General features: G+C 47.2%; 1 protein-coding gene across 1 annotated transcript in view; it reads left to right on the top strand.

Moving 5' to 3' along the window:
- Nucleotides 1-23,482, top strand: part of FBXW8 (F-box and WD repeat domain containing 8) — a 484,866-nt gene that overhangs the window by 316,116 nt on the left and 145,268 nt on the right. Inside the window, exons 6-7 of the mRNA XM_069214505.1 lie at nucleotides 2,036-2,232; nucleotides 20,728-20,937. Of these exons, the coding sequence (XP_069070606.1) occupies nucleotides 2,036-2,232; nucleotides 20,728-20,937 (407 nt within the window). The remainder of the gene's footprint in view (nucleotides 1-2,035; nucleotides 2,233-20,727; nucleotides 20,938-23,482) is intronic.

The raw sequence follows: 23,482 nt of genomic DNA, 5'->3' as shown, positions 1-23,482 counted from the left end.
TGCTTTGAGATGGTAAAACTTCAGTAGGGCTAATCTAGGGATTGTATCCGACCTACTCCCCTTCGCGGTCGGCTTGAAAGTGCAACTTTGACCTGGTTCAGCGCGTCCAGATTTCCCAAGTTGGCACTTTGTGCTTTTTGGTACTGTTTTCACCAAGGTCTTTAAAAATGCATATTTTCAGTTCTACTTTTGCCGTTTTTGTCTTGTTTTATTACATTTTGGTCTATTTTTATAACTTGGTGTGGGATCATTTTTGTGTGGTGTTTTCATTGTTTTACTTTGTGAAGTACTGTATAATAAATACTTTACACATTGCCTCAAAGTTGGGCCTGACTGCTCTTTGCCAAGCTTTCAGGGGCAGAGCACAGGTTAATTTGGGGTTTGCTTGTGCCTTAGATCTGACAAGGATTGTAGTTGCTGCTTGACCAGGGCTCACACCTCAGTCAACCAACGACCTAATTTCTCACAATGAGAAACATGATCTGCCACAAATTCAGGAATTTTGGTAAAGAGTCACACACTTGCCTTGAGTGCAAGTGATGGGACGAACATTCCTGAGGCTTCCCTTAGAAACAATGGTGCTGGGAGAAAGGGTAACAGGACACTAGTGAACAATACACCTGACACCTTGGGTAGTGAAAGTGAAAAAAGGGCACAGCATGCGGATGGGGAGCTGCACACTGCTCAAGCCAAAAGAACTGCTGTATATGTATGGATCAGCGCATGCGGCTGAAAGAAGGGTGTGACCACCTAAATCCGCGAGAGCTCGAGTCTGCGGTTGAATTCGGTTTGGATTGAGGGAAGAGAAGGACAAGCAGGAGCTGAGTGGTAGTATAACTTATGGGGTGCTAAGAAGGGGCGCACATCAATAAAAGAGAGTAGTGTTGAGGCAGGTGCCAAGTCATCGACCTATGCTCCCCCACCCGCCACAACCACCACCCAACGCGCCGACACACAGAAAGCGTGTTTTGAAGGGGGAAAAAAAAACAATGTTTAAACATGGTGAATTATGTGATGGGTTGATATAAGGGGCCTGCACAGTTTATTTGGTTTGAGTGTAAAAAAAGATTTTCCCTTGCAAAACTTAATAAAAGTGTGCTATAAGAAGGAAACTGGTGGTATATCATCTTTTGTATACCAGAGGAGAAATTCTGTGTTAGTTGGGTTACGTTTTAGATAGCGAGAGGTGATATAACTTTGCAGGTATGGCAAAATGCACGTCACTCACAATATGGGCCTGACTTACAGTTTGGCGGACGGGTTACTCTGTCACAAACGTGACGGATATCCTGTCCATCGTATTATGATCTCCATAGGCCATTATAGGATTGTAATAGGGCGGACGCTATAACTCACGTTTGTGACGGAGTAACCCCCTCGGTCAAAGTCTAAATAAGGCCCTGTGTGTTTCTCCTATCTCAGGTAATTGCTCCGAATATCGGTTACAAAGAGCAAATTAGCACCCCTTTTCCTCTCTTCAAGGTTCGGACTTACTGCATTAGTGCATACTACTAATTGTAAAATGCAGTTCATTCACACGGAGTACATACATAATACACTTTTGCTTTCCTGAAACCTGAAAGTTTAAAGAAGTTATGTGTTGGCCTGCTGGCTAAAATGTGTTGGTAGCATCCTTTCAAGAACGAATACTGTGTTTGTTTGTTTCTTTATTAAAACAAACAACACTTTTCATTCCTCTACTATTCTTATTATTTATGCGCGCAGGCTATTTTAAAATTGCAGTTCTGAGCAAATTAACCAAAGAGCGTGCATATAAGACGGAAAATGTAAGTTTATGGATAGCGAAACCTTTACGTAAAACATTTAAGTCACCGCTGCGTTTATAGTATTCTCTGAAGTATAGCCCCTTAGTGGCATAGAAACAACAAAAAGAAAGGAAAACGAAGTTGACATTAACAGAAATGAAGAAATAAAGGTTGGAAGGAAGACAGTATTTGGGAAAGCCACCCACTACCAAGGCTGTGGTCAGCAAGTAGTTTACTACAGTCCCGTTTGTTTTTCTCTCTCTCTCCAGGTACCGTTGATGTCTGGAGTTTAATGATTGGACGGGAGCCGGTGCATCATTACCAGCATAATCAAAAGATACAGGCATTGGCCCTGGACTCAGAAGGTGTGGCCATAGCTACAGCCTCCGGCTTCCATATCAAGGTGGAAAGCCCAGATGACAGAGGATATTGGCAAACCTCGGCACAATTCACAGTCCAGAAACTGGTGAGTCGGCTGTTGTTATCACTATAAGAGGGCACCTCTGGTCTGCAAGACACTTAGGGCCGTGTTACACACAGTGCCATGGAGCCACAGGCGTGTTCACCCACTTTTTTCACCCTGCCGCACCTTGGTATTACAGAAGGGCTGCCCGCACATGTGCAGTCCCATCTGCTATGCAGGTGTGTCAGTATGTTCTCTAGTGGGCATTCTCCTATTTGCATGGGACGGGATTGCACTCAACCGAGGTAACACTTTGCCGCTGTGTTTGTGCTATATTTCATATATAGGAGTACAGTAGCAAAGGACCCGTAAGAGGCACACTGACCGCACACCACATAAAGGTGGAACACATCCAGTTCACCCACCCCAAGGGTGATCCCGGGAAGATTTGCAAATGCCTGCAGGTAATCTCTGTCATCCTTTGAAAATAAGGCCAGGTTGCACTATGTAAATCATACTGGCTGCTTTAACATCCATTCTGCCTTTTACTAACACACTGGCTCCAGGGTAGGTGTGCGAACTTGCACCGCACTGGAAGTAGAACATTATGACACACTGATCAAGTCTGAGTATGGCGCTTTCAGTTAAATTCGCAAAGAGGCACAGACCAGTGCAGTGAGCCTTATACATAATAGGGCCTATGGGCAATAAATATAGTTTGAAAAAGTTTAAATCCATCAGCCTCAGGGCCGTTCAACCATTGATGGATTTAAGCAATTAATTGAGCTACTGCAGTTAGCAAAACCTTGGCGGGAGATGATTTGTCCTAGCTAGTAACTGTGTTTTTGTATGTGTAAAAATCTTCAATCTTTCTTATGTCTTCTCAGACATTTTCCTTTCTGTGTTTGTTTTTTCATTTTTTTTTCAGTTGGTGGTTTTATGTGATTGTGGGCTGAGTTTTCACCATGCAGTCTCAACTTTATTTTCTTCTCTGGCTCCTTATTTCTTTGGTGGTTGAGACAGCCTACAGTAAACATGGTAACCACAGATCTCTTAATTGAACATAGATCATCCCTCTCTCTCTATATCAGATCTGCGTAAGGCTGAACTGACTGAAAACCCTTTATGAAAGAGAGGTGGCACTGAGCAGTCACCATTCTTTTCTGCTAAAAGTATTGTTGACTTGGCACCTTTAACATAATTGTGTTTGCTTACTTATTTAAGAACCTTTATTTTAAAGAAGAGTGATTTCCTCACAATTTAGATGTGCAGTAGGTCTGTGATTCTGCACTAATAAATATACATTTTTGCCTGACAGAGACTTATAGCTGCAGATTTCTCACCCAGGCATCAAACTGGATAGGGATTTTTTTTTGTAAGCAGTACCCCTGTGCACTGGTAGGTGGCGCTGTTCAGCTTCAAATGCCTCATCCATGTCCTCTGTGCCAGAAGTGACATCCGCAGCACCTATGTATGTGCCCCCTAGGGGCGCTGACGTCAATTCTTTTTTTCCGGGCCAGTCAGTGCAGATCTAGGAAGAGCTTCCCCTTCAGTCACTTTTTGACTCTACTTTTTCAATGATTTGGCAATTGTTTTTCTGGTTTTCCTCCTTGTGTGGTATGATTTCATTGAAGAAGGCCAGCTTCAAGCCATGCAGCACCTTTCACCGGCGGATGTTGGTGATGGGACCCCGCATCTTATTTGCCTGTGGTGACCACGACCCAAAGTTATGCTCCATCAGCCACGCATTAAACCTTAAGGCTTTGGGGGAGCAGTCCCTACAGCTGATGGTGGCTTTTCATACGACTGCATGCCGTCCAGGGTACCAGTCGAGAGGAAGGTCCCAGGATCGGTTGCGAAATACGAGGTCATCATCTCACTCCAAGTCATCTGGACATTTGGGTAAGTCCCGGCACAAAAAGAAGAAGAAGATGGCAAAGCGTTCTTCAACTTCTCTATGTTCGTTACCTGATGAGACACAGGAGTGTCTGCATTTTAGGCCTCGCTCAGAGGTTGAGCCTGCGCCTGGACTCCACTCCTTGAGTTTTCGGGAGCCGGAGCGACCCCGCCCACCTTAAAGAACTTTATGACTCTATGGGCCTCATATTTGGGTGGGCAGACTCTCCGGCGCACCTTCAAGTCCCACAGGGTCAACAGGGGCCCCTTCTGGTTCCATGCTGGCAGCTTTATCCCTCGGTGCCAGTTGGGCACCAAAGATCTGTTCCTGGTCCAGAACAACGCCGTTCGTACTACCTCGACCTTCCCTGGTGCCGGTCCCAATGCCAGTGCTCTTAGTACCCTCTGGCAAAGTCATCCCAATTCTGATACCTGACTCCTCCAAGGGGCCAGTGGGGTGTTGCGTAACACCATATCTGGCGTTATCAGGAGCCTTGCCTCCCAGATTGGAGCCTGAGCCCTACTCCTATGGATTATGACTCAGGAAGGAATGGGAGGGGTCACTGGACCATGAGGAACTCTTGCCTTATGTTCAGATTATGGACTGGTGTGAGGAACTGTGTGAAGCTAGTGGCCTGACACTTACCCAGAAACTGCCATGCTTTCTCCCCCCTACCGTGGCTATGGAGGATGGAACATTTTTTCCAGTGGTGATGTAGACGGTGGTAGAGGTCCTAGACCTTTAGCTGCCGTTGGTGGTTGTCAAGACTTCAGGCAGAAGTCTCCCCATCTGAACCGTTCCTCCCATTTAATGAAGCCCTTACAGATGTCCTTTTGGGTACCTGGTCCAAGTCCAACACAGGCTCCTGTGAATAGGTCAATTGCCCGTTGCCACCACTCCGGGGGACCCAACTTTTCTCCACCTCCCATGTTAACCCTGGTACTTTCCTTACCGCTCCACCAGGCACGGAATCAAAGAGACTGGACACACTTGGGAAGAATGTATTTTCTTCTGGCAACCTGGCATTGCCGTCTGTGAATGCTGCCTACCTTTTAGGCTGTTACTCCCACGCTCTGTGTGAAACAGTTGCTCAAGCGCTGCTTTTGTCACAGCTTAGGAGAGCACAGCCCATGCCTCCTCCAGGATCAGACAAGAGAGGTGCAGAAAAGTTTACAATTCATTGTGGACTCAACATGACCGACCTGCTGGGCAAAGCTGTTGCATCGACATTAGCCCTTAGGTGCCACACCTGGCAAAGCACTACTGGCTTTTCGGGGTATGTCACGTCTTTTTTGATGGACATGCTCTTTAATGGCTCCCAATCCTTTGGAAACAAAGCAGGCTTTGAGCTTATCTTCAGTCCCTCACCACCCCAGTCCACTTTTCACACCTTTTGTAGCTACAGAAGGGGCTACCTGCTGCATCAGTATCCACCCAGCCACCCTGCCGCACATGTGCCTCAGCCCCTGTGTGACTGAGGGCATGGTAAGTATTCTCGTAGTTAGACCTTGTGGAGCAGGCTGCAAGAGGTCAGGTCTGTCTGCCCCAATCCCCACAGCTGCAGCCTCCAAACCCTCTTAATCTGCCCTTTTACGATCAAAGGAACCCAGTTGGCAGCACGATACACCACCACCTGCTCCACTGGCAGTCCATAACATTGGAGTAGTGGGTTTAGCCAATTTCGTTTCTCTGCAAGGAAGTTGGGCTCCCTTGGCCAAGGGAGCTATAGAAAGGGCCCCAACTCGAGAAGTAGATTGTGATTGCTATTCCCACCACCTTCTGGCACTGAAGAAGAATGAACAGCTTCATCCTATGCTAGATCTGATGTCCCTCAAATACTTCCTCAAGAAGGAGAAATTCAAGATGCTCACACTAGCTCAGGTTCTTTCTGCCCTGGACCCAGTAGACTGGGTGGTAGAGTTGGACTTACAGGACAGATATTTTCACACTCCCATCCTGCCTGCCCACAGGCGTTACCTGCAGTTCACAGTCGGCCATGAGCAATTTCAGTTTGCCATGCTCCCTTTTGGCCTGGCCAGGGCCGCTCGGTTGTTCACCAAAATGATGGCAGTGGTTGCACCTCATCTGCGGAGATCAGGGGTTCCAGTCTTCCCCAATCTCAACAGCTGGCTGTTGAAGGCAGGCTTGCCCCAGGCCTTTATCTCCCACCTTCAGACTATGGCAGACGTCTGGCACTCGCTGGGGTTCACTATAAACATGTCAAAGTCACACCTGATTCCCTCTCAGATGCTCCCTTTCATTTGATGGCTAAAAAACGGCAATTGGGTCAGAGGCAGAACCTTTTCCCTTCCCCATCCAGAACACAGAGTAGTGACAGATGTGTCACTCCTGGGATGGGGGGGACATCTGGGAGAGGTGGAGGTCAGAGGACTCTGGTCTCTGGTGGAGTCGGGACTCCACATCCCGATTATGGAGTTGTAGGAGATCCGACTAGTATTGAAGGCCTTCCACCAAGGGAAGGATTGTGCAGGTGTTCATACAACACCACTGCCATGTGGTACTGCAGCAAACAGGGTGGGGTGGAGTCGTGGACCCTATGTCAAGAGGCACTGTATCTCTGAATGGACATGGCTGGAAAATGATGGCATTTTCCTGTGGATCAACACGTGGCAGGTTCTCTGAACTCCAGGGTGGCCAAACTTTGCCACAGTTGCTTAGCCGATCATGAATGACATCTCCATCCGGAGGTGGCGCAAGATCCCTTTCAGCAGTGGGAGACCCTTGGTAAGATCTGTTCGCCTCTGCCACGAACGATCAAAGCAGGCTGTTTTCATTGCTGGAGTTTCCAAGGTGGCTGTCGCTTGCTGACACTTCATCTAGAGTGGAGTTCAGGCCTCCTGATGCCTTTCCGCCCATACCACTCCTGCACCAAGTTCTCAAGAAGATCAAGAACGACCGGGTCCAAGTCATCCTTGTGGCCCTGCATTGAGCAAGGAGAGTGTGGGATCCCAAGCTACTGATCATAGCCATCAATTCTCTACTCAGGCTGCCCCTTCAGGAGGATCATCTGTTGCAGAAGAGGGTTCTCCTTCCAAACCTGCCCAGTCTCTGCCTTCTTGCGTGGAGATTGAGCGATAGTAGTTGACAGCTTTTGACCTTTCTTCCAAAGTCTGTGATGTCATCTTGAGAGCCAGGCGTTCTCCCACTAAGACGGTATACACCTTCCATTGGAAGAAATTTGTGGCTTTGTGTTCTACCAGAAATGTTGATCCCTTTTCTGCCCACTTTTCTCAGGTTCTTCCCTTTATTCTATCTCTTGTCCAGCAGGGCTCTGCTCTGTACACTCTTAAGGATAATCTTTCTGCCATCCCTGTGTTTCTGAGATTGCCTGATCAACCCTCTCTCTTCAACTCTCCTATTGTACATAGGTTCTTGAAAGGTTAAGTCCATTTTCCCCCCTTTCTCCTTTCATCATGCCTCGGTGGGTCTTGAATCTAGTTCTCCATTCTTGATGTGTGTTTACTTTGAGCCACTTCACAATTTTCTCCTTCTATTGCTCACCATCAAAACGGCTTTCCTCGTGGCTGTAACATCTGCCCGACTAGTTCGTGAGCTATAAGCCTTGTCATCTAAGCCGCTCTATTTATCTATTCATCCTGATAAAGTGGTGCTTTGCACGTGAGCCTCCTTTCTTCGGAAGAAGATCATGCAGGTGTGGGCATGCTCCTTCATGTAGGTCAGTCCATCACCTTACCTAATTTCTGCGCTGCACCTCACCCTTCCAAGGATGAGGTGCATCTCCATCCTCTGGACACCAAACAAGCGTTGTCGTTCTACCTTGACCGCATGTGGGAATTCTGGGTGGACTATCAACTCTTCTTGGGGTATTTCAGAGCTAAAAGGGGTTGTGCTGTGCAAAAAAAAAGGACCATATCTGATAGAGACGTCTAGCTGCAGATTCCTTACCTTGGAATTTTTCCCCAGGCGTCAGACTGGATCCAGGAATTTTTTTCTTCGAGCATTGGGAGTAGTACATAGATGCCGCCTCAGTGCAGTGACGTCAGTTACTTTCTTTCCGTGCCACGCGCTGATCCAGAGAGTGCTACCCTGGTCTCTTTTTGACCGATTTCGACCCTTCTGTCGAGTTTTTTTGGTGCATTGAGATGTCCCCAAAGACCGGTTTCAAGCTGTGCGAGACCTGTCACTGCATGATGTCGGTGACAGATCCGCATTGGGTCTGTTTGTGATGCTTGGAGCACGACCATGGCCCGAAGTTGTGCTCCGAGTGCCAGGCCATGCACCTGAATGACATGAGGGAGCGGTCCCTCAAGCTCATGGCAGCCCGGTGCTCGACTCAGCATAGGCCCCAGTCTTGCTGGAGGAGGAAGTCTTGAGACCGCTTGCGGAGCCACCACCATTATTCTTCTTCTAAGTCTTCGGGCCCAGATAAGAAGAAGAAGAAGTCAAAGCGGTCCCATCACCCTTCGACTTCACCCCATCGCTCGAAGGATGCAACGCAGGAGGAGAATCAAGGCTCGAGGTCTCCGTCTTCGGAGCTTGCTTCTGGGTCCACTCTGTGCTTCCCTGAATTTCCAGGAGCCGGAGCGACCTCTGCCCAATTGAAAGAGTTTAATGAGGCCATCCGCCTCATTTTCGGACAGAACAACCCCGCTACATCGCCTTCGGGCCCAAGGGGTTCTGTCGGGGGGGCCTTCGGGTTCCACACTGCCAGCTTCGGCTCCGGCCACTGAGGCCACCTCTGGATACGCTGTCGGATCTGCACCGACGCCGGTCGTCCCACTGAGACCCTCCCCGGTGCCGGTTCGATTGTCGACGCTCCTGATGTCGGTGGTGCCCACCATCGACTCGATCCTAATCCCCGACGACTTGGAGTTGGAACGGCATCGTCCTATGCCGTCTCTGTCTTCAATTGGGGCCTACTCACCTCAGGTCAGATTTGGACCCTTTTTTTATCGGTACGAATTCGGGAAAGGATTGCAGGTGTCCCTGGACCCTCATGAATACCAGGATGACCCTAATTTGGACTGGACACAGGAGTTGGGCAAGGCCAGTGGCCTGGACACTTCTCCAGACGCTGGCATGCTGTCTCCTCCTACCGTGGCTATGGCGGAGGGAGCAACTTATTCTATGGTGGTCAGTAGAATGGCTGAGGTCTTTGGCCTTTAGCTGCCTACTGTACAGGTCAGTCAAATCTCCTGGCAAAGGTGCCTCAGCCAGGGGCTTCCACATCTGAGCCCCTTCTGCCATTCAATGCAGCCCTCACTGATGTCCTCTTGGGTACTTCGTCCAAACCCAACACAGGGACTCCTGTTAACATGATTATCCCACGCCACCATCTGCCCGCCCCGAACGACACTAAATTCTTGTCCCAACACCCTACGCCTGAGAGTCTTGTCATCCTGGCTTCCTCTTCCTCAGGAGCATTCCCTTCTGACCGACTCTCTAGGCAGATTAGTTGCGACAACTGTGGCCTTGAGGTGCCATGTCTGGTTGCGTACTTATGGTTTTTCGGAGGATGTCTAACAGTCTCTTATAGACATGCCCTTTGATGGCTCTCGTCTCTTTGGAGTCAAGGCGGACTCTGCTCTGGAGAGGTTCAAGGACTCCTGGGCTACGGCTCGGTTTCTTGGCCTTTCCACTGCCCCTCGCCCCTAACAGTCCACCTTTCGCCCCTTTGTGGCCACATGTCAGAGTCACCAGATCCTCGGGGTCTGCGCACGTTCCCATCACGTCCACCACAAGACAGCTCCAATACTCTGATTAGAATGTCACAGAGTCTAAGAGAGTCCAAGTGGGGAAAAAGGGATTAGGTAGGGAACATCTGGGAAAAAGACCTGTAGGAAGCAAAAAGGTTAAAGCACACAAATATCAAGATTATATCATATTAATCATTACTAGACTATGATTCTAAGCATTGTCATACTGGAAACATGGATAACTTAAACATGGACTAAATAACTAGGCCTCAAAATGTCTGATTACCTGTGAAGGAATCAAGAAGGATTAATACAACTTTCCAATTAACCTCTCAATAAAATGTTACACATGGATTAAAAACATAAGAACCTTCTAGAATTAAGTTTTCAAATTCAAGCATAGTCTTTTGCATGAGGACAAAGAAATAATCTGAATGATTTCTATAACACCATATGAGTTGTACTTGAGGGACTTATTATGCACATACAATATAACATCTAGAATTCTAGCGCTTTAGTTTCTTAGAATGCAGAAACATGAATTGCGCACATTGCGGATTTCCACAAGAGATTGTAAGTGTCATGAAATGGTTGCGCACAATGGACACCATTAGTTAAGCACAAGAAATGAATCGAGTGTCTTGCCAATTCGAAGGCCACGATGTAAATGCCATGAAATAGTAGTGCACAATGAACATCATGAGTTAAGCACAAGAAATTAATCACGCGTCTTGCCGATTCGAATGTCACCATGTAAAGGCCATAAAATGGTAACACACAATGAATATCATGAATTAAGCACAAGAAATGAATCCTGTGTCTTGCCGATTCGAATGCTACCTTGTGAATGCCATTAAATGGTAGCGCTCACTGAATAATCATGAATTAAGCACAAGGAATGAATCACGCATTTTGCCGATTCGAAGGCCACCATGTGAATGTCATGAAATGGTAGCGCACAATAGATAATATGAATTAAGCACAAGAAATTAATCGCGCATCTTGCCGATTTGAATGCCACCATGTGAATGCCATTAAATGGTAGCGCTCACTGAATAATCATGAATTAAGCACAAGAAATGAATCGCGCGTTTTGCTGATTCGAAGGCCACCATGTGAATGTCATGAAATAGTAGCGCACAATAAATAACATGAATTAAGCACAAGAAATTAATTGCGCGTCTTGCAAATTCTAATGCCACCATGTGAATGCCATGAAATGGTAGCGCACAAGGAATAACATGAATTAAACACAAGAAATAAATTGCACGTCTTGCCGATTCAAATGCTACCTTGTAAATGCAATAAAATGGTAGCGAACAATGAATAGCACTGATTAAGCACAAGAAACGAATCACGCGTCTTGCTGTTTCGAATGCTACTGTGTAAATGCTAGGGAATGGTAGCGCACAATGAACAACATGAATTGCACACAAACAGTGAATCGCGCGTCTTGCCGATTCGAGTGTCAGCATGTAAATGCCATGAAAAAACCAAGCGCACATTCACGCGCACAAGAGTAAAATTGTTTAGCATGCAAGTTAGACCTAAGGACTCGAAAGCCTGCGAGAACGGGATCGGGGGCCAGCCCGACCTCCGTCTTACCACCCTGATCAAGAATCACCAACAAAGTGAAAGGGCAAGGCCTGGAAGATCAAAGTAGGCCTCCGAAACAGGAGCTCAGGAAGTTGCTGCTGCTCTGCACCGGGACCTCTGAATAGTGAGCACGTGGAGCTGGGCTGGCTCCCTTATACATAGTCTTGGCCCAGCCCACAAACCACACCCACGCATGCTGCAGGGAAAGCTTCTAGAAGGCCCTGGAAAGGGACCACACCCTGACACACTCTGAAAGCCTGCTGCAATACATTGCAAATGAACAGTATTTATAAGCACCTTGAACATAAGCCTTCAGGATTAAACTCTACAATGCAAAAGGTTAAACAACAGCATATCAGCACAATGCATAAATTACGTTATCTTGAAAGTGCTGGGTTTTTGCATTCTAGTTGCCCGTAGAGCGCGCACAGTCCTGATGTTGACACCACGGAAGGGGCTCCCTGTCGCATCCCATCCCAGCCACCGTGCCACCCATGCTGTTCAGCTGCTGCTTGGCTAGGGATGCAGAATCCCACCTGGCTGTGGGACAGGGAGCCAGAGGTCTGCCCAGTCCACCCCTGCCCCGCTGCAGCCTCCAAACCCTCCTAGTCCGTCCCCTCACTCCAATCCAGTTGGCTTCAGGATTCGCCATCACTTGCCCCACTGGCAATCCATCACTACAGACAGGTGGGTTTTGCAGATAGTTCAAAGGGGCTACTCCCTCCCCTTCAAATCTGCCCCACTAGCCATGCCTCCATCAGTCAGCCATCTTCCGGAGGATCATTTGGCACTTCTCTGCAAGGAAGTCGCAGCTCTCTTAGCCAAGGGAGCCATAGAGAAGGTCCCTGTGCCAAATGTGGGTTGTGGTTTTTATTCCCGCTACTTTCTGCTGCCGAAAAAAGACAAGGACTTACGTCCTATCCTAGATCTTCGGGACCTCAATTACTTCCTTAAGATGGAGAAATTCAAAATGCTCACCCTGGTTCAGGTCCTGTCTGCCTTAGACCCAGGAGACTGGATAGTAACGTTGGACTTGCAGGACGCTTATTTCCACATTTCCATCCTACCTGCCAACATACCTTACCTGCGATTCATGGTAGGTCACAAGCATTATCAGTTTACCGTGCTCCCCTTCGGCCTTACCAGCGTCTCTCGTGTGTTCACGAAAGTGATAGCGGTGGTTGCAGCTCATCTGCACAGGTTAGGGGTTTCAGTCTTCCCCTATCTCAACGACTGGCTGTTGAAGGCGGACTCGCCCCAGAAAGTTGTCTCCCACCTTCAGACTACAGCGAGCCTCCTGCACACTAAGGGGTTCACTATCCGTGTGCTGAAGTCACGCTTGACTCCCTCTCAGATGCTCCTTTTCATCGGAGCTGTTGTGGACACAGTGCAGTTTTGGGCTTCTTTCAGCCTCTATCCTGGGTTTCGGTGAGACTGACTCTGAGGCTGCTGGGCTTCATGGCCTCCTGCATCCTGCTAGTAACACATGCCAGATGGCATATATAGGCTCTGCAGTGGGACTTGAAGTTCCTGGGCGCAGCATCAGGGAAATCTCTCCGACATGGTCCAGATCTCGGAGGGGACTACGAAAGACCTGCAGTGGTGGCTTTCAAATCCGCATTGGGTCCACGGCAGATCCCTCTCCTTTCCCCAGCCAGATCTACCCATAGTGACGGATGCATCACTTCTGGATTGGGGCGGGCACATGGGAGAGGTGGAGATCAGAGGCCTCTGGTCTGTGGCACAGTCTGGGCCCCATATCAATTTTTTGGAGCTCCAGGCAATCAGGTTTGCGTTGAAAGCATTTCTTCCCTCTCTCAAAGGGAAAGTAGTGCAAGTGTTGACAGACAGCACTACCACCATGTGGTCCTGCAACAAACAGGGCGGAGTAGAGTCCTGGACCCTTTGTCAGGAGGCACTACGCCTCTGGACATGACTGGAACATCAAGGCATTACCCTGGTGGTTCAATATCTGGCAGGCTCTCTGAACGCCAGAGCAGAGAAACTCAGCCGTCGATGCATAGCTGGTCACGAATGGTGCCTCCATCTAGAGGTGGCGTAAGGTCTCTTTCAGCAGTGGGGAGAGCATTGGTTAGATCTAGAACACGCAATGTCAGCTGTTTTGCACGTTGGAGTTTTCAAGGCGGCACTTGCTCGGAGACACTTTTAGTCTCGAGTGAAACTCGGCTCTCCTTTACGCCTATACCACTTCTGCCCAGAGTTCTCAAGAAGACCAGGAACGACCGGGCCCAAGTTATATTGGTGGCTCCGGACTGGGCATGGAGAGTTTGGTATCCAGAGCTATTGAGCATGGCCACCAATCCTCCACTCAGACTGCCTCTTTGGGAGGATCTTCTGTCGCAGCAGCAGGGGACAGTTCTCCACCCGAACCTGTCCAATCTCCGCCTTCATGCGTAGAGATTGAGCCGCGGCAGTTGAAGGCTTTTGACCTCCCACCCGAAGTCTGTGACGTTATCTTGGCAGCGAGGCATCCCTCCACCAAAACGGTATACACCTATTGGCATAAATTTGTGGCATGGTGTGCCAACACATCTGTTGATCCTCTCTCTGCTCCTCTTTCTGAGGTTCCTTTGTTCATTTTTTCTTTAGCCCAGCAGGACTCTGGTTTGGGCACCCTTAAAGGGTATTTAGCGGCTATTTCGGCCTTCCTTAGGTTACCTGATCAGCCCTCTCTCTTTAAGTCTTCTATTAAAGGTCTCACCCATTTATTTCCTCCCACTCCATTTATCATGCCTCAGTGGGACCTCAATCTTGTCCTTACTTACTTAATGTGTACTCCCTTTAAGCCTATGCACAATTGCCCTCTACGGCTCCTCACTTTCTTTGTGCCATCCCTTCTGCTGGCAGAGTGGGTGAGCTTCAAGCTCTTTCTTCAAAGCCCCCATACTTGTCTGTGCACCCTGACAAAGTGGTGTTGCACACTAAGGCTTCCTTTCTTCCCAAGGTTGTTACACCTTTTCATGTAGGCCAGTCCATCACCTTGCCTACTTTTAACGCACCCCCACATCCTTCTCATGAGCAGGAGAGGCTCCACTGTCTTGACCCAAAAAGTGCATTGGCATTCTCTCTCAATCGTACTAAAGATTTCCAGGTGGACGATCAAATCTTTGTTGGATATGTGGGTGCCAAGAAAGGGAAAGCGGTACGAAAACGTATCATCTCTCGATGGGTACTTCTTTCCATCAGGATGTGCTACGCTTTGGCCAAAAAGCAACTGCCTGAGGGCTTGCACACTCATTCCACCAGAGCAACTGCTGCTTCCACTGCATTAGTATGCAGAGTTCCTGTCCTGGATATCTGCCAGGCAGCTACCTGGGCATCCCTGCACACATTTGCTAAACATTATTGCCTGGACAGTCAGGTCCGTTGGGACGGCTACTTTGGTCGTTCGGTCCTGCAGGACTTTCTAGTATGATCTTAGTTCACAGCCCACCTCCAAGGATGGCATTGCTTTAGTTCACAAGCGGGGAGGATGGGTGGGCCGGTAAGGAATCTGCAACTAGAAGTCTCTATCAGATGTGCAAGTTACTTACCTTCAGTAACGAAATATCTGGTAGAGACATATTCTAGTTGCAGATTTCTTACCGACCCACCCATCCTCCTCGCTTGTGAACTAATTTCTAGGGTCAGGGATTCCCCATTCAGGTCCTTAGCTCTGGCGCACCAATCTCAGTGTTCTTAGCGGCTCTGCGCTTTGGCGTGGAAAGTCGTTAAAAGAAACTGACGTAACTGCGCTGAGGCGGCGTCTATGTTCTACTCCTGATGTCATCACGACGACTACGATGCTAACGATACCCACGGAGTCGACCAACGCCACCAACTGACGCACAATGGTATTGCTAGAAGAAAAAATCTCCGGATCCAGTCTTACACCTGGGGGAAAATTTTAAGGTAAGGTATCTGCAATTAGAATATGTCTCTACCAGATATTTTGTTATCGAAGGTAAGTAACTTGTACCTTCAGATGGGTCATGCTCTGCATTAAAATCTGTTGTGCACTGGCTAAGAAGCAACCCCCCTAAATGCTTATGCGCTCATTCCGCCAGAGCCAAAGCCATGACCACTGCCTTAGCACGCAGAGTTCCAGTACGGGGTATCTGCACACGTTTACCAAACATTGCTGCCTGACAGTCAGATCTATTGTGAAAGACACTTTGCCCATTCAGTCCTGCAGGACTTCTTTGTCTGAAATTAGTACGCATACCCACCTCCGGGGTATCAGATGAACAAGTTACTTACCTTCAGTAACTTCTTAATTGGTAGAGACTATGGCCTTCATTACAACTTCGGCTGCCTTTTCAACAGACCGCCGAAGTCACGGGCGCCAGAAGACCGCCATATTATAACATCATTCAAATTTCCACCCGTTTACGTGCGGAAATCTGACAGCGTTGGCCTGGCCAACGGCAGAAGAGAGGCGATTTCCACCACCAGCACTGCCATGCCAACAGGATGATACATAAAACGGCCTGGTGGTTTCCTGAACAGTGGTGCAGTGCTGGTGGTAGAATACACCGAGGCCCATCCCCTCCCGGACGACAACTTCGCAGAGACAGGTAGGTGAACCATCTGAAAGGGGGGATGGGGAGGTGTCTGTCTGTGTGTGTGTGTGTGTGCTTGTTTGCAGAGGGGTGGGGGACCTGTATGAGTGCATGTTTGTGAGCGAATGGGGGTTTCTGAGTGTATGTTTGTGAGCAAATGGGGGTGTCTGAGTGCGTGTTTGTGAGTGAATGGCGGTGTCTGAGTGCATGTTTGTGAGTGAATGGGGTATCTGTATGAGTGGGTGCGAATAGGGATGTCTGCATTTTTGTGAGCGAATGGGGGTATCTGTATGAGTACATGTTTGTGAGCGAATGGGGTGTCTGCATGTTTGTGAGTGGATGGGGTGTTCATGTATGTGTTTGGGTGCGAGCAAGTTGGGGTGTTTGTGAGAGAGTTCATGGCTGAGTGGGCGTGCGTGTCTGTGAATGTGTGGACGAGTGGGGGTGTTTGAAAGTGTGTGGATGAGTGGGTGGTGTTTGAAAGTGTGTGGACGAGTGGGGGGGGTGTTTGAAAGTGTGCGGACGTGTGGGGATACGTGTTCAGGCGACAGTGCTGTGCTCACCTCCGGCCTGGCGGTCCGACTGCCCTGGCGGTACTGCAGGCATTGTGGCGGTTTGGCTTTGGCCAAACCGCCAATGTAATAATACGGTAGTCTTGGCGGTAAGACTGCCACCGCGAGTGCGGTGGTCTTAAGACTGCCACACTCATAATGAGGACCTCTATCTTTTTAGCTTGCCATTAGTGGCTCACAACCACCCTGTGTGAGGCAGGATCCAGCTCTTCCAGGGTGACTATCCATCACGTCCTTCAAGTTGTTCAGTATGGTTACGCTCTACCCTTTCCTTCTTCTTCGCCAACTTTTACCCCTACATCAGATTGAATCTCAGAGTACCCTATGTCATTATGTTTCAAGAAGTATGAGTTTTACTTTCCAAAGGAGCCATCGAGAGGGTTATAGATTCAGAAATAGGGAAGGGTTGCTACCGTCATTACTTCTGACAAAAAAGGATTGGTGCTTTGGCCCATCTTATATCAAACTCAGAATACTCACTGTGGTCCAGATTCTGTCTGCGCTGGACTCGAGCAACAGAATGTTGTACTTAGACCTGCAGATGCAGTCTAATAGCTTTTACCCAAGGTTCAGAGTAGACAGGAGTATTTTCAGTTTGCCATGTTCCCTTTTAGCCTCACCAGTGCTCCTCCAGTGCTCACTGCCCATCTTCGGAGGTTGGAGGATACCAGCTTGTGGCTGCCAAAAGCAGGCTCACCACAGTCAGTCGTAGATCACCTCCAGATGATTGAGAACCTTCTGCAATTGTTGATGTCCATAATCAGCAAGCCGAAATTTCACCAGGCTCCTTTTCAGAGGAGTATTGTCATTGAAGCTGTCCTGGATATGGTGCAGTTAAGGGCTTTTACAACCAGTCCAGGACATTCGGGCTGTGATCTTGATGTTTAAGCCAAGATCTTGGATCTTGGCGGCAGCTCTGAAGCCTCTTGGCCTTTTACCCCACTGCATCTTCTTTGTCAACTGTGCCAGGTTGCAAATGCTGGCTTCGCCATGGAATTTGAAGGTTAATTGGCCCAGCACAATGAAAACCTATTGGATGCCATTCAAATTTCAGAGGGGACTACACACAAATTGCAGTAATGGATGCTTGACCGCAGTTTGACCAGCGGCACGCCCCTTTCCCTTCCCAATCCAGGTCTGACATTAGAAAGTTGGGAAGGCCAAGTGGGGGTGGTGAAATTCAGAGGATTCTGGCAGAAACCCAGCTCCATGTCAATCTTTTGGAGTTGCAGGCCATTTGTCCGGTGTTGAAGGCCTTCCTGTCATCCATCAAGGCAAAGCTAGTGCAGAGTCTCATGGACAGTAGTACTGCAATGTGATACTCCAACAGGCAGGATGGAGAATGGATCCTAGGTCCTGTGCCAGGAATCTCTGCTCCTAGACTTGGCTGGAATATCAAGGCATTTTCATGATGGTGCCGCACCTGGCGGGATCCGTGAAAGCTAGGGTGATTGAACTCAGCCAGCGCTGTCAGGCAGATTACTAAAGGCCTCTACATTCTGAGGTAGCACAGGGCATCTTTCTGCAGTGAGGAGAATCCTACCTGCCATCTTCAAGAGTGTGCACGTTGGAATTTCCACAAAGAGACTCACTAAGAGATGAGTTCTGGCTGGATGGGAACAGGGAAATCCTTTATGCATTCCACCCTGCCTCTTCTTCCCAAGTTCTGAAAAAGATCAAGAAAGATTGAGCCCAAATCATCTTAGTTGCTTCATATTGGACCAGGAGAGTGTGGAACTGGGACTTCTGGGCATAACCATTTGCCCTTCGAACATGCTACTGATTGACAGAATCTTTGGTCATACCAGCTTCACTTGAATCTGCACAATCTACACCTCTGTGCATGGAGATTGAGCAGAGACAATTGACCACGTTTGATCTGCCACCTGAAGAGAAGGGCATCCTTGCCGCTAAGTGACCTCCCACAAAGTGAATTTTTTGCTGGGTGCTGGGATAGATTTGTGGCTTGGTGTGGAGTAGCTAAGATAGCACCTTTAGAGGCTAAACTGTTGGCTTTTTTATTGTATATTTTGTTTTTGGCCCAGTGTGGACTTACAGTGGCATTATTAAAGGTTATTTGTCATCTTTTTATGCCTTTTATGTGTTTTCCGAACCACCTGTCCTTGTTTAAATCACTTGTTTGCTATTTATTAAAGGTTTAACATATGTATGTTCCCTCCCAAAAAGGTTGTGATGCCACAGTGTGACCGTAACGTGGTCTTGATGTTTCTCTTATGTACACCATGTAAGACAATGCAGAGCTGCATACTGCATTTCCTGACTTTAAAGACTGTCTTCCTCATTTCTGCCACTTAAGCTTGTTCCATGAATGAATTTCAGGCATTTTCAGTACAGCCACCCTACACCACCTTTCTCCTAGTGAAATTGGTGCTAAGGACTCGCACGGTCTTCTTGCCTAAAGTTGTGTCTCCTCAATCCATCACCCTAACAGCATTGTTCCCTCAAAAGAGATGGGGAGGCTTCATCAGTTGGACTTCAAGAGGGCTTTAAGCTGTTGAATTGATCGTTCCAAGGACCATTGAGTAGATGATCAGCATTTTGTGAGGTGCCTTTAGGAGATGAAAGGGGAAGCAGTGCAGATGGCTCCTCTGCATTACAACCTGTTACTCAAGAAGCAGCCTCCAGGATGTCTGAAGGCTCTTTCCACCAGAGCCAAGACTTCTACCACTGCATTGGCACATGGGGTGCCTATTCTTGATGTGTTCAAGGCTGCAACGTGGGCACCAGTGCACACATTCACAGAGCATTCCTGCCTTGCCCATCAGGTCTGACAGGAAGGACCTCACAACCATTGTGTCCTGCAGGATTTTGTGGTCTGAGTCCACTTCACAGAGATCCTCCACCTTGTAGAGGTCCTCTGTTGAAATCTATTTTAAGGTGAGAAATATGGATTTAGAAATATCCATCAAAACAACATGTTACGTACTTTATGTAACTCTCGTTCTGGTGGATACTCTATCCAACTACAGATTCCTCACCTTAACATACTCCCCAAGCAGCAGGCAGGAACTAAAATAGTAAACACCTGTGTTGTTTGTTTGCATCTGTGTAACTCTTCTTATAAAACTGTGCAGTGTTGTACTGTGTTGCAAATAGTACCACATCAGTCTTCAGTGTTCACCATACCCATTTTGGTATTTTATTCAGTATTTAACTTTATTCATTCAAGACACTCCCAATTAATTCTTTAATATTAGTTGCATCTGATGCGATATTTCTGCATCACGGGCTGAAATGAGTTCTCGAAAACCACACAAAAAGCAGCACTCGGTCTGAAAAAAGAGCATTATTGTCCTTACAACTTTCGGCGCGTTGAACAGAAATGATTACACATTTACCACCGTAATTAGATGATTCTAATCTGCAAAACAATTCCTCTTCCAATATTTTATGATCATTGCCATTAACTGAATTCTGTGCATTTTGACAGTGGCTTTAGCTCCATCTTAAGAGGTCCAGTGATCATTACAAAATCTATCAAGTTTGCAAACCAGCCCCGCCTGAGGCAACAGACACAAACACAGCCAGAGCCATGGAACCTGCTTAGACCCCAGCATCTACTTTAGACCCCTCTATTCAGTCCCAGGGAGGCTAATGCCATGATCATATGGATGTTCACTGCGCATTTCACACATCCACCTGCTGTGCTCTGCACCCAGATACACACAAAAGCCCAAGCTTAGAACCTTTTACTCCCAAGGCATTATTATCCCAGAGCTGAAGGAGCATTCATCGGCTGGAACCTGTTTTGCCACTTTCAGTCTTTCTCTGTATCATGCAGCACAGTCAATAATTTACTTTCTGAAGGCTAATTTAAAAATAGGGAGAGATGCTTCCTGAGTACTGTTCAAGGTTGTGCCTGTCCAAATCTGCACATCGAACTTCTCACCTTCATCATTTGTCTTCTTCCCATCACACTTCTTTTCTGCAGCCACTTATACCCAGACCTCTATTCCAAAATGGTTCCCTATGAGTAAGGTTTCTATTTCTGAATGAGGTTTTATGTTCTTATAATTCTGGATCTTTGTACTCGGCTGCACTAGCCTGCCGGTGTAACGCTCAATGCGAGAAATATTGTGTCCATTTATTCAGTACTTTAAGGTAATTTCATATTTTTCTTATGCGCTATCCTCATGCATGCTTATGTAAATTGTTTGAAAGGTGCTTTGAGTTGCTTTTATACTTGATGCTAAATATATTCCATTATTGTTGTGCACTCTTTGGACTTCTAGGTGAACTTCCTTCATCTTGTTCCTGACACTGGTGGCATTGCAGTCAGCGTTGCTGCTGCTGAGGAAGAGGTGTATTTGCTGAAGAGTGGGCAGCCAAGTCAGGTCCTCCATTCTGTGTATGGGCATCCGGTCACATGTTTAGATGCCTCATCTACGATGGCCGTCTTCGGCGTTAAAAGCTATGGCTGGATGATGAATGAAGGGAACAAGGTATTCATCTAAAATTCAAATTCATTAAAATAAATTTGAAAATGTGTACTTTACAAACCACTTTAGATATCTGTTGGGACTAAAATGTTACAATCCGATTACATGATGTTAAAGCCAGACACAAATAGGTTTTCGGAATTTAACACTCGATTCAAGTTGGCATATCTCACTCAAGGTAGTTAAAATCAGCAAAGAGGGGAGATATATGTTTATCAATTGGCAACGTATGCAGGGAGTCATAATGCCAGTGCTGTTTCTATACCTGAACCATGGTCAGCGGAGAATCAGGGAGGAGACCTGAGGTCACGTCATTGCTAGCAGAGTTTTTGATACGATGAGGATATCCAAACACGGCAGCTGAGATTAAATTGCTAAAAATGGATGGAGACAGCAGCGCATAATCCTTGCGGTTTAAAATGTTCACCCAAAAGAGGGCAGCGGGAGCAACTGATGGATTTACCTTTTACTCCTTTGTCCATAACCCCTCTGCCCTTTTTGACTACTTGATTGTATGTTCCTATTGCCAAGTGCATTCTGTGCATATTGAAAATATCTGATTCGTCAGTGACATGACCTTGATAAGCTTAGAGGTTGGACGATCAGGAATGGATTCGCTACTAGATATGTAGTAATGCCATTCTCAAACACAGGTTTGAGTCTGGTGGCTTATGTGACAATAGTCAGTATATTTTGAGGATAACTGTAACCATTATGGAAAGGCCTTAAGGCTGCAAGTAGGGGGAGATAATAATTGGTGCACCAACTTAAAGGTTTTGGACCTAGCATACATGGACTTTGTGGGACTGACTGTGTTCTGGAGGAAAACCCTGATGTGGGAGAAGAGCTTTAAAGCACAGGCAAGTGGAAACCACAGGATGTACGTGAATTAGCACACAGTAAATGTTCCCACCAGTTTTATTGGTGTTATCTTAGAAAAGAGGTAAAATCCGAGTGTCTATTGGGACTGAATATTCCTAAATTAAATCAGAGCCGCAGGGATAATATGGAGATCCTGGGCAAGATCTCTATCTAGGTCATACTTGGGATGGCAAGTGCCAGAGAGGTATGGTTTCAGTGCACAATTCCACAAAATGTGCAGGAAACCTAACTGCCTAGGTAGTTGCAAAGAAGGCTGACCGGCAGACTAGCTCAGTAAGTTGCACTTTTGCTGCTGCCACAGATTGCATCCTGTTAAAGCTAACTGTTATCCATTATTGAGCACCCTTAAATCGGCTGTTAGTGCCTTTTACTCACAGTGCTTAGAAATGGTAGATACAGTATGAAGGGCTGAATAAAAGCTTCTTATTAATTGTTTTAATCATATTTTATTGATTTTCAAGAATAATATCAATCCCCAACTAAAGGGAGTACCAGGTAAAAGGTAATATACAGGGATATCAATCAGCAGAAATAAAAAAAAGTATAGTGTGAATCCTGCATGTCCCGCCTCCCTTCCCCCTCCACCCTTTGAGTCAGGCTTTCTCTGCTATACAGGAGTACTCCAGGAGTACACATACTGAGCCCATCAACCGTATAATGACTACATCAGATTTGATAAATGAATGTATATTTACTGGAATGTGGGGTTGGGGCATGATTGATAGAAGGTAGGGATTACCAAGTCAAGGTCTACCAGGGGAGTGCAATAACAGTATTCAAGAGGGGGTCGGTATGGGGGTGCTAAAGTGGGAGTATTGGTCTGTGTGTTTTAGGCTGTCGACTATCACCTCCCTTGCCCGGGCATAGTCTAATTTACCAATGGCTCAACGTGCTTCCCTCAGTAATAGTGATCCTTCACAGCCCGCCCATCTCTCCAGTTCTCTGTGCCATGTTAGAAATTGTGGGTCCCTCGTGTCTTTCCAGTGGCAAGTGACCTCCAGTTTGGTGAGAATCAATGCTAAGTGTTGAAATTTGGTGGTCCTATTTTTAGATGTGTGCGGAAACCAGTGGAGGAGGCAGCGGCCAGGAGAAGAGGTAACAGATCTCTCGATTAACCTTGCCAGTGCTGTGGTAATCCCCTCACAGTATGCGGTAAGAAAGGAGCAAGCCCAGATCATGTGGCGAAAATGGGCATTTACCTCCTCGCACCTAGGCCAGGAGGCGTCAGTAATTAAAAAAAATTAGTTAATTTTTGGGGGGTAAGGTTAGGCCCTATGAGGTAAGTAGAAACCAATCGGTTTGAAACAAGCATTTCTAGAGATCTTGGGTATTCGCTCAAGAATATCTTCCCAGGCCCTTTCCATAATAGGGGTCTTCAGGTCTTCCTCCCAGTGAATCCACAAAGAGTCCAGTGAGCCCAGTGTTTTGGTTTGTAATGTTCTGTATAAGCATGTGATTGCTTTGAAAGTGCCAGCTGACAGTGCAATGTAGCGGCAACAGAGTTGCGCTGGAGGCTCTTGTCCATCGGCTTTCCAATGGAGGCGGACGGCTGCAGTTACTGACCTATCTAGCAGAAAGTGTCCCGGGAGCAGTTCAAAATCCTCCCGGAGGTTATCAAAGATAAGAAGGATCGAGTCACGAAACAGTTGTCCCACTCTGGTGAGTC

This window comes from Pleurodeles waltl, chromosome 11 (assembly GCF_031143425.1).
Source record: "Pleurodeles waltl isolate 20211129_DDA chromosome 11, aPleWal1.hap1.20221129, whole genome shotgun sequence".
Lineage (NCBI taxonomy): Eukaryota > Metazoa > Chordata > Amphibia > Caudata > Salamandridae > Pleurodeles > Pleurodeles waltl.
The sequence above is the reverse complement of the archived record's forward strand: the minus strand, read 5'-3'. Positions and strand labels throughout refer to the sequence as shown.